Source organism: Cydia splendana, chromosome 15 (genome assembly GCF_910591565.1).
Source record: "Cydia splendana chromosome 15, ilCydSple1.2, whole genome shotgun sequence".
Lineage (NCBI taxonomy): Eukaryota > Metazoa > Arthropoda > Insecta > Lepidoptera > Tortricidae > Cydia > Cydia splendana.
Genome location: NC_085974.1, coordinates 5811033 through 5828552, shown reverse-complemented (window position 1 = coordinate 5828552; position 17520 = coordinate 5811033). Strand labels below are relative to the sequence as shown.

The 17520-nt window shown below is 33.7% G+C and overlaps 1 protein-coding gene across 2 annotated transcripts in view; it reads right to left on the bottom strand.

Moving 5' to 3' along the window:
* LOC134797545 (mitochondrial carrier protein Rim2) overlaps positions 1-17274 on the bottom strand; it is a 33607-nt gene extending 16333 nt beyond the window's left edge. Inside the window, exons 1-2 of one of the 2 annotated variants that reach the window (XM_063769830.1) lie at positions 16940-17274; positions 10475-10637 (exon numbers count right to left, since the gene is read on the bottom strand). In XM_063769830.1, the coding sequence (XP_063625900.1) occupies positions 10475-10637; positions 16940-16980 (204 nt within the window). In that variant the 5' untranslated portion in view covers positions 16981-17274. The remainder of the gene's footprint in view (positions 1-10474; positions 10638-16939) is intronic. The other variant, XM_063769829.1, reaches the window with a different exon arrangement.
* Between the last annotated feature and the right edge of the window lie 246 nt (positions 17275-17520).

The following is a 17520-nucleotide window of genomic DNA, read 5'->3' as shown; positions in this document are numbered from 1 at the left end:
TACTTATAATTTGTTCTACAATCGTTTATTTTTCTTGTTTTTCGTAAATAACTCGTAAACGGTAGCCCACAGCAAAAAAATATCTTTTACGTAAATAATCTGTTTCAGATTTCTTATAAAACTACTGTTTTTCGGTACCATCAATATTAAAAAAAATATTGAAGGGAGAAAATAAATACTTAGGTCCCCTTTTTTAGTCATTCGTAAATAACTCGTAAACGAAGGCCAATAGCAAAACAATTTTTAGTACATGAATAATTTACATAAAATTTCCTACAAAAAAGGTCATTCGAACTTTTTCGCTAGGATCAATATTAAAAACGATATTAAAGAGAGAAAATAAATTCTAAGGTCCCCTTTTTAAATATTGATCCTAGCGAAAAAGTTTGAATAACCTTTTTTGTAGGAAATTTTATGCTAATTATTCTTGTGTTAAAATATTTTTTGCTATTGGACATCCTTTACGAGTTATTTACGAATGACTAAAAAAGAGGACCTTAGTATTTATTTTCTCCCTTCAATATTTTTTTTAATATTGACCTTAGCGAAAAAAAGGAGCACTTATTTTATAAGAAATTTTAAACAGATTATTTACGTAAAAGATATTTTTTTGCTGTGGGCTACCGTTTACGAGTTATTTACGAAATTATTAAAAAATAAACGATTGTAGAACAAATTATAAGTAACTTTCCCACATTCATAATATTATGTATTGAGATCACTCTGGCCCACGCTTAATATTATTTTTTATCTCCCAGTTTTGTATATTAAACTATATATTTTCTTAAACGTAATAAGTGTAGCTTTACGACTGTATTTTTTGTTTTCAGATTCCTGCTATACTTTAAAAAAAATTGGTAATTATGAAAAAATCAAAAATACGTTTTTTAGTCTTTTCTACTTTATGCTTTTTTTTTGTTAGAAAGTGCATTGTTTTTATTCCAAAACTAGATTCCTCATCCTTAATTTATCCGAAAATGATATATTACATTCCCTAATAGGTATAGTTTTAGAGAAATGTTGCTCCAAGTGAAGCGCGGCGGCGTCGAACTTCCCCCCCTCCCCCCCACTAAATGAGACGTGGCTCTCGAGGTCTCCCGGTCTGTATCTGCTCATGACCAGCTAAGAATCAACTGTGCCAAGTTTCAGCGCATAGTCACAAAGTGCAAGGTGTCGTGCACTAACAAACTAGCTAATTCCTTGGCCAAAGAATAGGCATAGCTATTCAGCGTGGGAATGTAGCCAGCCTTATGGGCACCCTTCCGCAGGGGACAGATCTGGGGGACCTGAGGTAGGTGGGTAAGTTTTATTTATTTATTTTATTAGTTTTAGTTTTAATTTATTTAGTATATACTTAATTTTAATAATAGTTTGTATAAGTTTTGTTATTTTAATTAAAAGATTTTGTTATAGAAAACAACTGAAAAAATTTTTTAAAGAGGTTTTAAAACATTTAAAATATACATGGTACCTCAGGAAATAAGAAGTTTTAAGTAGGTAAAACATATTTTACTGTGTAGGTATCATTTAAAAATCTTATGTCAGCTAGATTCTATGGAATCTCCATTTTTAATCACGTTCACGCCGTTTTATTTCTGAACTCGTTTGCAGTATAATCCCGTAGTTAATTTATTAAACAAATTTGAGATACTAATGTAATATCTATTTGTATCGCAACTAAGTATCCTTCAAAACCTACTATGTACTAAGTATTTTGACAACAAAAATATGATAATGATGAATCTGCACGGATATGATGGTCGTTCTTGTCTACGTGACAGCGTGATAAAATGGTATCCGTCACTACTCACTTTCTATCCCTCGGTTTTAAAAAGTGACAGTTATTTTATCACGTGGATAAACGTCGTGGATAAAGCCATCCATACGCCAGGCGAACTGAACATAATATGTGACGTTCCACGGGAAAAGGTACCTTATGAGGGTTTCTAGTTTCGGAGATATTAAATGTTTTGTAAAGAGGTGAAAAAATGCTCATTTTTTTTTTATTGTGTGATCTGAAACCTTAATGCCTAACGTTTGTTTACCTGTTTTTATTTTTGTTATAAGTTAGTTATAAGCCTAGTAATGTCGTCTCAGAGTTTAGTAGAAAAGGTACCTTATGAAAAAAGATTGAAAATTCCCAAAAAAACTAGTCAATACGGGAAAAGAAGTTTGGTAGAGAACTATATTAGCATTCTGCAAAACTAATTTGATAATTTCAGTTCTGGTTGGGGCGCCTCGCAAATATTATAACCGTACATAGACCGACATCACAAATCCAAGTAGACTGCTATTATACCAAAGTTACTCTCGTCAAGTCTTTCTTAACTAGAATAATCTTCATTTGGTTTGGTCGCATGCAGTAAATCAGCCATTGGTTTGCTGAAAAATGCCAATACCTTATGGAATATCTGAGGTCATTGAACCTCAATGCCGCTTATCTTCAATAGCAACCGAAATATATTATTGATAAGAAATAGACGATTTATACCATCTTAACCCCAAAATATTATTAGTTTATCCTAACTGTTCCATCATCATCATGCCTCATCATGTAACTTGACCACAAGGTACCTTTTCATTACATACAAATTATTGGTCTTTTTTAAGATTATTATGACGAAGAACTAATTAAATTGGGGGCAGTTTAATGTAAATAAATATTTTCTATTCATAAAAGATAAACTATAATATGATTGATATTTTGTAGTGATGTATTATTAGATTTATTTCCATAAGGTACCTTTTCGTAAATGTATGGAGCAAATACTGTTATTGTTATGTAAGTTTAAAGTGGCATAAGGGGTTAAATATAGTATTTAGTTGGGGTTTTAGGATTTATTTCATTTGAATGACAGAATTTCTTTCATATGTGCTCAGAAAAATTGATTGTGTGTCACATTAAAAGTAAAAATATTCAATTTTGTGATTTTATATGAAAAAGTCAGAAAATACATTTTCACCTCTAAATCGGTATTGTTTTTTGCTTAAACTGTCTGTCAGTGTCGTTTTCTAATAGATAAAATTTAAATCTTGAGAGCTCATTGCAATCAATCGTGAAAATGAAATAAAACTTTATTTTCAAGAGATTGGTTAGTATACACATAAATCAGTCGATATCAAAAGTTTCTATTTGCATTACAGAACAAGTCGCAATATTTTTTTAATCTCAGATATATAAGGCATTATTATTTGTAGTCAACTATGTAACTTACTTCAGGAACATAGTTTTTTAGGCGGCTAAACTTAAAACTTCTCTATCGTAAAGTTGCTCATTTCACAACATTATTTTCAAAAAATCATATCTCTGTAACTACGCAACCTAGAAGGTTGATCTTTTGTGTTATCGATAGCTTATTTATTGTAGATTACTGGGGTATGCATAACTCCATACCCGCCATAAGGTACCTTTGACCGTGGGACGTCACATATTTTATTTTACAAGTGGCTATAGTCATAATTTGCTTTAATGATTCACTTATTCTAAGTGATTGAGCGTTGATACTTAATGTTCATTCATCAAAGTCATGGAAAATAACAAGAAAATGCAAAAGAGTAAACACTGAAGTGACTGAAGCCTTATGAAAATAGAATGTTGACTTGAGAAAATCAGCGCGTTGAACCATAGAGTATATTGAATATATGCGTTGAACTGCTCAAGTCAATGGGATAATGCATCTTAAACGGCAAAGATAAGAGTTATTTCTGAACATAGGAAAATTTTACAAATATGTAGATGCAAATTAGTTGTGCGAAAGGTTTCCTTTCAATTACTCAGCTGATTATTTTACGAAGAAGCTAATATAAATCTCTATGTGAAAGAACTTGAATAATTGCCTTTTGTTATACCTACTAGACATAACATTAAACCAAGGTAAGGATGATCTTAATCGTAGTAATGAAAACAGCATGATTATCGATTAACTAGAGAAGTATAGACACTTAAAGAAGTTTGTATCCGCTGTTCTAATTTACAGAGAACTGAAACGGACTTTGAACATTACGTTACAGCAGCGCGATTCGCTTATGGGCAACCCATACTCTAAAAATAACTCTCTAAAGATAGTAAACAATTATAAATCTCCTATTAAATTGACCTTGGTAATCCGTTAGCGTGTCTCTGACATTGCAGAAGGTCACCGTTTATCTGCAAGCAGTTGCGCAACAATACCTAACCTATTGGTAACAACTCTATTGATATTGGTTGTGAATACGACGCAAAAGAGGCTCGTCAGAGGCTCGCCACCATGCACATAATGTTACTATAGATGTTATGTGACCTTCCGGTTTTCCGTTCGAAAAATAAGGACGACTAGTACAACGAACTGGCCGAAATGTTGCGAAACTGGTATTTAAAAAAAATTGCATCGTAGCATTTTGCCAGTGAGGTTACAATGTTGTCTTGACTTCCGAGTCTTCCGACAGTTTCATTTGAGAACACTACGAGTATTGTTTGTATGATCTGTTGATCGGCTATCGGCTTCACAATTTTCAATTATTGAACACATTACAGTGCATAGCGTAGACATAGGTATATGTTGTGTTTACAATCGGATACTGACGTCAGTGGATCCAATGCCAAGTGTATATTAGAAATTGAGAAATTATATCTTAATCAATTAAATCAGAGATGATAAATGATAAATAAAAGTCGGTATAGGTAAAACATCAGTCCAATCGACCAAGTCTAATCTAATCCGGTAAAAATAAGTGAGACCCTAAAAAAATTAAAAATGCAATCTAATTCCTTTGAATAGGTCATTAATACTTTATTATTTTTAAGAATCGCTTCTGGTTTGTCATTTGTTTTTTCTATTAGGCACTCCTACGCAACGGCAAAATAAGATTTCGTTGCTAACCTTAGTAAATAAAACGTAAGAACTACGTAAAACATTCTGGAACACGAATCAGGAACACAGCAATATCTCATCCTAGCGTTATTATGAATACATTGGTTGCATAATATTCGGCATATTTGTATCCAATAGGTATCCCCGACCAGGCGGAGCCAAGCAGAAATAATCACGTCGCTTTTAATTATATCTGTCATCCTAATACATTTTTACCTCGATTCGATAATACGATTGACATTTTTGTTACGGCCCGGGCCCAGCCAGCCACAAGCACATATTTGTTCGTTCGTCTATTTGCCTCTATTCGAGCGATATACATATATGCATTGCATTATGCAAGAAATTTTATAGATATTAAGAATATTTAATTCGTACTATATCGCTGTCCCCTCTTGGAAGACTACCCAAAGGATAAAAGCGATTTGAATAATTTCACCATCTTTATTTCAATTTCAGTCCCATTTCATCATACGCACGTGGAGTTGCTATGCTACTCGCTTCCGTTCCGTCCGTCCAAGCACCCCATGTGACTCAGTGCCTTATTATTACTAAAGTAAGACTAAATCATACAACCGATGTTTAAATAGTTAGTCCTGAACTGAAATTTTATTCCATAGTTTCGATTTTAAATAATAACAAATCAAGTTTGGATACTTATCCAAAAAACAACTTTGTAGCTAAATTAGGTATCCTAACAACAACATACTTTCGTTATCTTTTTGCACAATTTAACGTTTATATTAGGTAACCAATTATAAAAAAATATTTATAATATCTAAGTTGGTCATCCTAAATATCCTAATAGAGTGGAGGCAGATCTCCGTGAGCTCGGCGTCGGCGAAAGCTGACAAGATACCGCTCCGGACCGAGCAAAGTGGCGTGCTCTTGTGTTGGAGGCCAAGACTCATTTTGGGTCATCGCGCCACGCGCCAACCAAGTAAGTAAGTAATTTAACCAGATAATAACCCTGAAACAATCCCCAACGAAACCATTGAGCTTACCCAAGTAGTTGTCTATATCGCCTCGATTAGTAGTTGGTAGTTGATAACACCAATAAAAAAAAGGCATTGAAGTAATAAAAGTGCAGCGATAAATGTGTTTCACTATTAAAAAATAGAGCGCATAATATGCATATAAAAATACTATTATCAGTGGTATTATCCTGTTATTATTGATGATAATAAAACAAACAACAGTGTAGTATCGTAAAAAGGACACCGCGTTCCACACGACGATTAGGGTCGTTGGCCCAGTGAACAGTTGCATAACATTGTCTTTGGCATAAATTAATCGCATCATCAAGTTACATACCTAATTAATTTATTGATTTCATCGTAATAAATAACAGTTGAATGTCGAATCTGCGTGTACATAATGGGTATAGTAAAACTGTAAAAGCATAAGCAAGTCTATAGAACAAATCAATATTTGTTGGCGTGTTTACTCGCGTTTGGACCAAAGCCAACCGCTGCGTTCAGGTCACCAGCTCGATTTCTCCTTGATTTTAAGTGAGTTAAAAAGAGATGGCATTGTATATTACATTTTTAGAAGCTTTAGTTGTCTGTCGGTAGTGTCTGTAATCAATGACCCACTTGGCGGGGTTCGAGTAAGCAGAAAGGGCCTGAAATATATGAAGCATGTAAATAGGCCTACCGGTAAATTGAAGTGAACCTCACTTCCTACTATTTAATATATTCCCAGCCATAGTGTAGCTTGGATCTTTTCAAACCGAGAGTGTCCATCCTATACCGCATTGGTACTTACCCACTCGACCCTTTCAGTAGTGTAAGTTAACGACTATCCAAAGAAAAAGTACTTCAGCTAAACTGCAAAACGTAATTCAAGATCAAAAAAAGTAAGACAATGTTGCCGCTGCAATAATTTGTTTGTAAAATAGTAAATTCCTTTTGATAAATAATCACGAAAAGATTATTTATTTATTAGTAATTTTACTCCTACGATTTAAAAAAGTACTTTTATTTACTTATTTTTTACATAAATACAAGACGCGCTAGTAAAAAGTGGCAACATTTTCTTACTTTTTTAGGGTTCCGTACCCAAAGGGTAAAACGGGACCCTATTACTAAGACTCCGCTGTCCGTCCGTCCGTCCGTCCGTCTGTCACCAGGCTGTATCTCACGAACCGTGATAGCTAGACAGTTGAAATTTTCACAGATGATGTATTTCTGTTGCCGCTATAACAACAAATACTAAAAACAGAATAAAATAAAGCTTTAAATGGGGCTCCCAAACAACAAACGTGATTTTTGACCAAAGTTAAGCAACGTCGGGAGTGGTCAGTACTTGGATGGGTGACCGTTTTTTTTTTTCGTTTTTTTTTTGCATTATGGTACGGAACCCTTCGTGCGCGAGTCCGACTCGCACTTGCCCGGTTTTTTTGACCAAAGTTAAGCAACGTCGGGCGTGGTCAGTACTTGGATGGGTGACCGTTTTTTTTTGCATTTTTTTTCCGTTTTTTTTATTATGGTACGGAACCCTTCGTGCGCGAGTCCGACTCGCACTTGCCCGGTTTTTACACAAATACAAGACGCGCTAGTAAAAAGTGGCAACATTTTCTTACTTTTTTTGGTCTTGAATTACGCTTTGCAGTATAGGCTGGCAAATGGCAATTGTCTCAATTCCATCTTACTCAAACTGAAAGACCACTGATTTACGTCAACAAAAGATGGTGTTCTTATTAAAAGCTCGCGGACTTTAGGTGGCTCACTTCATGGACCACCAGGACATAGTTCAAAGACATAAGGGAACCACTTCTTTAATGGTATTTTATTTGTGGACGGAAGAATTTATTTTGGCGTTTCATCCTTGTTTTATCAATAAATCATATTGCAGTGAACTTGTATGTCATGCTCATGTCACATACAAGGTATACTACTCCACATCCATTGAATGTCGTTAGCTCTGTTTACTTCAAATCGCGGTCATGATGTATGTGTGGGTGCCCAGGTATGTGTGCTTGCACCGATTGCATTGTTTACCAAACCCTGTCATACAAGTCTAGTAAACGGGTAAAATTATAAATAGACTGCCAAGGACGTATGAGTCATAAATACTCATCGAGTTTCAATTATTAGTTAGGTAAGTTACGGGATAGAATGTTAAAGAAAGTAGGACTTTTATACAGAAATAGGTATCCTAAAATAAAGTAGCCGATAGATTTCAAAAGTACATTCTTGACTGTATTTCTCTACACAAGTTTGGGAACAAATCAAATTAATCTATTAAATAATTATATTTATGTAACAGGGTACCCTAGAGGCCTAGAGGACCAGGGCATTAGCCGCGTAAACTGAAAACGCTGGTTAATCCGGACCGCTACTCGAGGCCTTTGCCACTTCTTCTTTAGTATATGACATGTATTTCAGTTTATAATGTACATAATTCTTTTTATTTTAAAAATAAATAAAAGTCATCGTTCGGAAATTTAGTTGACAACAAACTAGGATTGACAATTCCACACATGGCGACCCTGCCACCCATTTTGCAGCAGTATCACATGCGCGAGTGAGATCTTTAAAAAAATAAAGGGATCGATAATATGGACGCAGCCGAAAAGTTTATCTGGCTTGTCTCCTATTTTTGCATGATAGAAGTGTTCAACAACTGTTCATACTTGTTACGTTAATGATCCTGCACAACACAATTGCTGTTACAATAGTGCATCGAAACCACAGGCAATGACAGGCATTGCTTCAATTTCAGTGAGACTAATTGTTACTTAATACTTGTTACAATAGATAATACCCACTTGATACACGGATTACACATTAATCTCTATTATCATGTTATGTTTCCAGTTGACATGTTTGCATGCATAAACATGCAACATCTTCAATTATGTGCTATTTATAGCTCTCATTATCTTTAATAACTGATGTAGAGTCGTTAAATAAAAGCAACAAACAGGATAAAGATAATTTGATAAACTACACATGTAGTGTAATTACTTTAAATCACAACACTATTTTTAGCCTTAATTAAAATATTACAGCTTGGCAAAAAAGAGTAAAAAATTAAAAAGTGGCAACACTGTGTCGTCCCTTTCAAACCAATATATATAAGAAAACGAGACGACACTACAGTCTTGCCACTTTTTAATTTCTACTCTTTTTTGCCAAGCTGTACTTTGCTTATCCGCGAAGTAGTAACATGCTAGTCAATCATTGCTAGCACGGTATTATTTCGCGGATTAGCAAAGTCATATCTTTGACAAACATCATTTACCGTACAAATTTCGTAGTACTATCGCCCACACTATAACTGTCCATCGGTGGACCTTATTACGAGAGGCATAAGGTCCACTAATGGACAGTTGTGCTAATCATATTTTTAATGTGATAGAAAACCTATTTCTGTCGCATGTTTATCTCCAAACAACAGTTAAAAATAAATAACGATAAGAAAAATAACGAAACTTACATATCAGCCTTTAAAATGTGCCTGCACGTGACTTCAGTATTGAAGGATACGAGTATGTTATATTTTTATAAGTAACTAGTCTAGTATAAGTTTGATCTCTGATAACGTGTTGGTGTTTAGGTGACCCTTATGCTGGTTGGGTTGAGACGAGTCGCCTAGCTATAAAAATGTTAAATAAACGAATCATTGCCATTGCGATAATTTTCTAACACTATAGGTACCTATTTGTTATTATGATTTAGGTTAATCTTGATTGTAAACGGAATCAGACAGATATGATTTTATTGAAGCATTTTATACCTACTTATGCGGAATCATAAGGAAATCATCTTTAAAATTATACATTATTTTTCTGTTTTACAGATTCTGTTTGTTTTATAGAGTAGTTAAATAAATGTAAACAATGTGTTTTTACATTTTCGGGTACTTGAAACATTTATCAGTTAACCAACCAAATAAAAAACTGCCTGGATCTGTACGTCATCGTTCTGCCTTTAACCAATTTCATTTAATCGTGTAATGATTTCATCCACATTTCATCTACTCGCAAATGGATATTCGATCTCGTTTTAGGTTCTTTACTAGGGCGAAGTAATAGCAAATATTATAAAACTAAATTACTATTGATTAATCCAATCATCTCGATATATTTATTTTAACAAAATAGCACGATTATAGCAGCTTCGTTGTTACGTTAAGTAAGTAATATATCGCAGTAAAACTTCTGTAAGTTTTGACACATCGAGTTAAATTAATTGACTTGAAAAATTCATATTTTCTTGCCCAATAAAATACCTAATTGTGGTTTGTTTACATTGTTTTAAAATATAACAGTTGGTACAGGTCATACAAATATATGTCGGTTTTTTGCTAAGCTTCATTGTTAACTATTTTGCCCGAATAAAATGTTCTTTAACGTTATTCTTCGTTAAATAAAAAAACCCTTTATTCATAGTAAAATGTTTACATAAAAAATGTAAAATAAAACTAAAACTTATTCGTGTACTAAAAATTCGTGTTTTAATAATGAATCCCTATATGGGTATATGTATTATTCTTTATTATTGTCTTTTAAAAATCGAAGGTCGAAATTCGTTTTTTCTATCACTCGTCGCAATCACAAGCAACTTCAATATTTGATTTTTTAGACTAAGCATAGGTAGGTGGGCCTTAGAGCTTACCTGATGCTTAGGAATCTTAGAGCAGCCTCTCTTCGCCTTTGCCGCATTGCTGTCGGATGGCGGGGGCTGCGTCGGCGGCACCCCAACACCTTTGGACGACTGTAGTCTGGTCTTGACTACCTCTAGTGGACATGTCACCACCGCTCCCGCTGTTCCGGCCACTCTGGAATGGAGTTTATTTTAACCATTTAAATATATACATTTTAATCATTTACCAGAGCAATTAAGAGAACTACCCCTCAAAAAATTAAGGTACAAATTATTTACTTGGCTGGTTAACAAATGTTTTTATAGTACCACTGAATATTTTAATAATGTAAGTACTTAACATCTAGGTTATTTTAGCGAGTAAAAAAGTAAGATTTGCATGACTTATTTAAGTCTAGATATATGGACCTGTATATCTGTATTAGCTTAAGATCTGTAAAATACTATATCTATTGCAAATAAAGATTTATGATTATGATTATGATTATGATACATACAAAAAACAAATTGAACATTATTCAGAGTTTTTTTATGTTATTTTATACAGGGTGGAAAGGCACGACGATCCTTTCCGGAAATGGGAGATAGTTTAGCCTAAGCTCTATATTTTCTCCATAGAAACTATGTTAATATGGGCAACCGTTTCTAAATTATGACCTTTTAAACATCCACGCAAAAAACTACTTTGTTCTAACCCTAACAGGTGACAGGGTCAATGAACTTACTTGTAAACAATCAGTATTCGACAGGAAATTATGCTAATTTGTTGCCATCTAACCATTTTTAGGTCTGCTTACAGCACGGTAAGAATCATTGCAGGATTTTCGCTTTCTTAGTGGTTCCACTTGTTCAATACTTGAATGAAATAGTTATGTTATTCCTTAATATTAATAATACTAACCACAACATTGTTTACAACGACAGTTCAAATGGTGACATTGACAACCACTCAAAAGTACGCAATCGTCTTATAAATATCTCTGGTTTCCTTGACTGATAAAAAGGTTTTAGTTTCTTAACACGTTTCACAAAATTATTTTCGAATGATTGGAAACTATTTAACCCCTGGAGCGCCCCAGAATTACCGTAGTATGGAACTCCTATACTAGTTACCAGCACACGTGTCTGTTTAGGGCGCTCCACGGGTTAAAATAATAAAAAATTACATGTAGGTTGTGTTAGTTGCACCAAATGAACTTGCAAAAATGAAATACTAAGAATAAATCAAGAATAAATACTTCTTCAATACCAAACTAACAAACCTTCTTGCGTGGTAGGAAATAGACAAGACGTCTGATGTTTGAAATTAAATTTTCATTGAACTATACTTATTGAATGTCATATTCTTCAAATAAAAATGTTAGATGCTCGTGGCTATTTAAATTTGTGGGGCTGTGTAAAAGATATGGTGTACCAAACCAAACGGAATGTGAAACTGCGGACGAAATGAGACAAAGGCTAATTGGTGCTTTCTGCGGAGGATAAATGACGAAGAGCATACACTATATCGCATGTGCATCGACATACTCGGGTACGGGCTGCGGCGGCGTTGTAATACACGGAGGTACATTTGAACACCGTATGTGAAAAGAAGATAGTATTAAATATTGGAAAAAAGTAATTATCTAAGAAAGTAATAAAATTGTTTGTAATATTTTTGCATGCATTTGATTTATTTGACATTTATGCGTCATTCATACATCATTGCGATACTGTCAACGATCGGAAAAAAGTGTAAAGTCCCGAGCTTTCCCGACGGAGATCCTTAATCTAGCCGTCATGTGCACATGCTATAGGGTTATCACCACAGTTAAAAAGTAGTATTTTTGCAATTTTTATTTTTTACTCAATTAACGATTCTTACCATTACCAATAGTCTCTGTATCACTTAAACGACCTAATACTTCCGGGAAGGATCGTCGTGCCTTTCCACCCTGTATACATATGTTATTAAATGAATATTTTAGACTTTGTATTTATTACTATTTATTTAAAATTATAATGGAACATATTTTTATTATTTTTATTTAAGTCGTTAATTTAACCTAGGTACCATCACGCTCCGCGATTGTTGCGCCATACAGGGTCCTAGCTAAATTGGTTGTTCAATACTTACCCTATAGAATTTCCAACTTAGCAAGAACCCTAACTGGCATAACAATCCCATGTGGTGACTGTACATGCATTTTTATTTTTAACATTTGTTTTTGTCCGATACCCAAAGCAAAGGTTGTCTGTAAGAGATCCTTAATTAGTGATTAGACGACAGGCGACGACACATTGTTTAGTTCAGTTCAAGCATGACGGTCATATTCATTTTCGGGTTCCATAGTCCTTATAGTTTCGTCATGTTTGTCTGTCTGTCCATATGTCACAGCCATTTCCGTATGTCACACTCGAAAACTATATTTAAGATTTAAGCTACTTATATTTTAGTGAAAGACTGTTTTGAACACGATTTGTTGAGCCATTATGGAGTTTTTTCCAAAGAACTTCGAAATCTATCAAAAGGATGTAAGTGCTGCAAAGGCACACCCTTTTGCTTGTATGGCTTTTTGATTTAGCATGAAGGTATGGAACCCTCCATTATGTCTGGCCCTACACGCATTGTGGCCGGTTTTTTATATTTTTTGTTTTATTCTCAAAGTGTACAAAAAAAAATATTGTATTGGCCAATTAGACTTTTGTAACTGATGCAATTAATATATTAGGTTAGGCAAGGGACATATGAATGCCAAAATCAATCAAATAGGATTCAGACACCATAAAACTAGTGAAAAAAATTTCACAGAAACTTATTGGAGTGTCTGGCGACCTCCAGGCAGGGGCATTTTTTGCCCAAAGTCTAAGCTTAGCCCTGCAAAGAGGGAATGCAGCCAGTGTCTTGGGAACCATGCCTCAGGCAACACTAGGGTTAGTTAATAAATGTATTGTGTTTTTTGTGTAAGATTTTAGTTTGTATTTAAGGTTTTTAGGTATTTAATATAATAATTGAAAATGATTGTAAAGACAGCTTTAACTATGTACTTACCGAAATAGGATCTAACAAGACTGAACTACCATAACAGTTCCTCAGTTTATAATATTGGTTTAGAATTATATGAATTACAGAACAATTTAATTTATACCAAAATTACCATAAGTTTCATTATCATTACTAGTATTGTTACCAAGGAGTACTTTTGCATAAAGAAATTGTTATATGTATGTAAAAACAAATTTGTTGATTTAATTGTAGCATTTGTAGTAGGAGATCCCACATATATGGTCGACCTTCACCAATCTGTCTGACGGATGAAACTATGAAAATATGAAAGAAAATATGTTCCAGAACATAAATAAATAGGGTTGCCTTAAAGAAATATGGTCAAGGCTATTTTTAAGAAATTTTTGACGGCAAATTTCACCGATTTGTCTGACGAACGAAATAAGTTTCAATGGAAAGTGTACAACTTGTACACTTTCCATTGAAACTTATTAATAATATAATTAAATCAACTAGGTTGCCTATCTTATTCCGGTCACTATTATGTGGTTGCCGTGTTTAAAGAGGTGATTTTATATCGATAATTGCACTCATCTGTCTGACGCTTGAATTATACATCAAAATGATGGTAATTTTATTGCATATACAATGGTATAGGGTTGCCTGCGAAAATCCGGTCACAAATAAGGGTTGCCAGGCTTTTAATTAAAATAAGAAGGGAAGACTTTTAGCGATAACTCATAAACGGCTTAACTGATCAAGTTTGTTTTAATTTTATTTGAGTTTTTTAAGCACTATTTTCATGATTTTTTCCATATTTCTTGGACAGATGGTTCAAAAGTTAGAAGGAAAAACGTTTTTTTTTTCTTTCTAAACGATTATTTCCGATATGATTCACTTTATCAAGAAATGCTGTTTAAAGACCCCGATTTATTTTGAAAGGCCTATCCAACGACACCCCACACTATAAGGTTGAAACGGTAAAAAAATTGTCACACACATTTTGTTTCTTTCAAAGCGATTATTTCCGAAAGTATTCACTTTATCAAAAAATGTTCTTCTAAAACCCATATTCATTTTGAAAGACCTTTCCAACAACAACCCACACCATGGGGTTGACACGAAAAAAAAATCCTCACGTACATTTTCTTTCGAGGCGATTATTTCCTAAAATATTCACTTTATCAAAAATATTTTCTAAAAAACCGTATTTATTTCAGAAGACCTATCCAACGACATGTCACACTCTAGGGTTGAAGCGGAAAAAATGGTCACATACATTTTTTTTTCTTTTTTAGGGTTCCGTACCTCAAAAGGAAAAAACGGAACCCTTATAGGATCACTCGTGCGTCTGTCTGTCTGTCCGTCTGTCACGGCCTATTTTCTCTGAAACTACTGGACCAATTAAGTTGAAATTTGGTACACATATGTAAATTAGTGACCCAAAGATGCACATGTTTTTTTTATAATTTTAAAATACATAGATTTGTAGTTATTTAAGATAATAGCCAAAAAAATACCATTTCCCCCCCCCCCCCCCCCCCCCTTATCTCCGAAACTACTGAGTCTAAAATTTTGAAAAAAATACACAAAATAGTTCTTTACCTGGAGATGACAGGAAAACCTATTAGAAATGTGCAGTCAAGCGTGAGTCGGACTTATGTACGGAACCCTAGAAACGCGAGTCCGACTCGCACTTCGCCGGTTTTTCCATTTGATACCTATGTTGTAAGATGTCATTTGATGAGTTTTAAAATAAATAGGGTTCTTCAAAAAAACATTTTTTGATAAAGTGAATATTTTAGGAAATAATCGCCTCGAAAGAAACAAAATGTACGTGAGAATTTTTTTTTTCGTGTCAACCCTATGGTGTGCGATGTTGTTGGAAAGGTCTTTTAAAATGAATAGGGGTTTTAGAAGAACATTTTTTGATAAAGTGAATCATTTCGGAAATAATCGTTTAGAAAGAAAAAAAAGGTTTTTTCCTTCTAACTTTTGAACCATCTGCCCAAAAAATATGGAAAAAATCATGAAAATAGAGCTTAAAAAACTCAATCAAATAAAATTAGAACAAACTTGATCTGTTAAGCCGTTTATGAGTTATCGCTAAAAGTCTTCCCTTAATATTTTAATTAAAAGCCTGGCAACCATTATTTGTGACCGGATTTTCGCAGGCAACCCTATACCATTGTATTTGCAATAAAATTACCATCATTTTGAAGTATAATTCAAGCGTCAGACAGATGAGTGCAATTATCAATATAAAATCACCTCTTTAAACACGGCAACCACATAATAGTGACCGGAAAAAGATAGGCAACCTAGTTGATTTATGTTGTACAAGTTGTATACTTTCCATTGAAACTTATTTTGTTTGTCAGAGAAATCGGTGAAATTTGCCGAAAAATTTTTTTTTCTAAAATTTATTAAAAATAGCCTTGACCATATTTCTTTAGGCAACCCTATTTATTTATGTTCTGGAACATATTTTCATAGTTTCATCCGTCAGACAGATTGGTGAAGGTCGACCATATGTGGGATCTCCTACTATTGTGTTATTAAATAATTGAAGTTATTATTATTTTGTGGGGCAGTATAGGGAGACAGTTTATTGAGTTAGTAGTAAACGGACCATTAGATAGAGCGCCTGGGTTTAATTTAAATCCCCCCTACCCCTCACATCACCTCAATTTTAAATGTGTTTCGGTTTATATTTTTACTCAGCAGACCTCAAATTTGAGTGGACCACATATGAGCAGACTTTGATAATATACTATAGGTATCATAGATATGAAAAAAAAAAAAACAAGTGTGACCAATCTTTGTTTGTCTTAAACCCCTTTATTTTACTTACTCATAGCAACACATACAGAAACATTCATCTAGGTACATCCCATGATGCAATATTGTGTTACTCAAAAGTAGGTATAGAAAATATATTTAGAATAAAAAATGGGAGTACTTGCCTAAAATTTTAAGTGCTGGGATTAAGCGGGTTGCAAAGGATTAAATAAAAAAAAAAAAAAAAAAAATAAAGTAAATAATAAACTTAATTTTTTTATGATTTCCAGTTTCTACTATAATACATAATTAATATATGAATTAACATGAAAAGTTTTGTAAACTTATTTTTATGAGTATGTCTTCAAAACTAAAAGATTAATAAGAATTAGGTAAAAATTATCAGAAACATGTTAATCACGTTTTTCTTGCCGTTTCAAGGCATACCTGTTTCGATAAGAGACTGTTTACTAACTAAATTTGTACAGTAAATAAAAATTCTTTATTTTATTTATATCCACATTGTTATGCAAATTGAACACGGTCACATGCTGACAATCATTAATCAAAAATCGCACATAACAATATAGAATTGCGATGTAAATAACATTGGCCACATGTCCCACAACTCTCGGCCGTGCGCCGTATGTAGGTATGTCAACATTGATAAAAAATGATATCGAGAATTATCAACTCGGTATCTAACTCACCCTCCGGCCAGAAGATGTATTGCTGTATCCCTTTGAGACATTTTAGCGCCACCAAAATAATTACATGTCTGCAAATTGCGACAGTCTATAAATAAACAAAATGCACCACCACTTATAGCAACGCACCAAGCACCGCACGTATACTAAATTATCTCAATACGCTTCGTGAACTTAGACAACTTAGTTTTTACTCTATTAGGAGTCCACTCGCGTTAACAAGCTCAAGAAATAATTCAGTTGGAAAATTCGACGCAGTTATGAAAATTCGGCATAAAACTTCGCACACATCACAACATCACTTTTGCACGTCCACCGCCGTAATGTTTACGCACACACGATAACGATATACGATACTACTTGCACTCACACCTTAACAACGAGATTGCCAGAATAATTATACTTGCTAAATTATTTTGTAAAAAACAGGTTCCATTGATGCTTATTAATAATTTTAAAACTCGCTAGTGATGAAAATAGTTATTTTTTTATAAACGAACAGCAATAAGGGGTTTGTTACTATGTTTAGTACTACTTAAACATTATTTGACATAACCAAGTTGAATAAGTTTCACCCAGGGCAA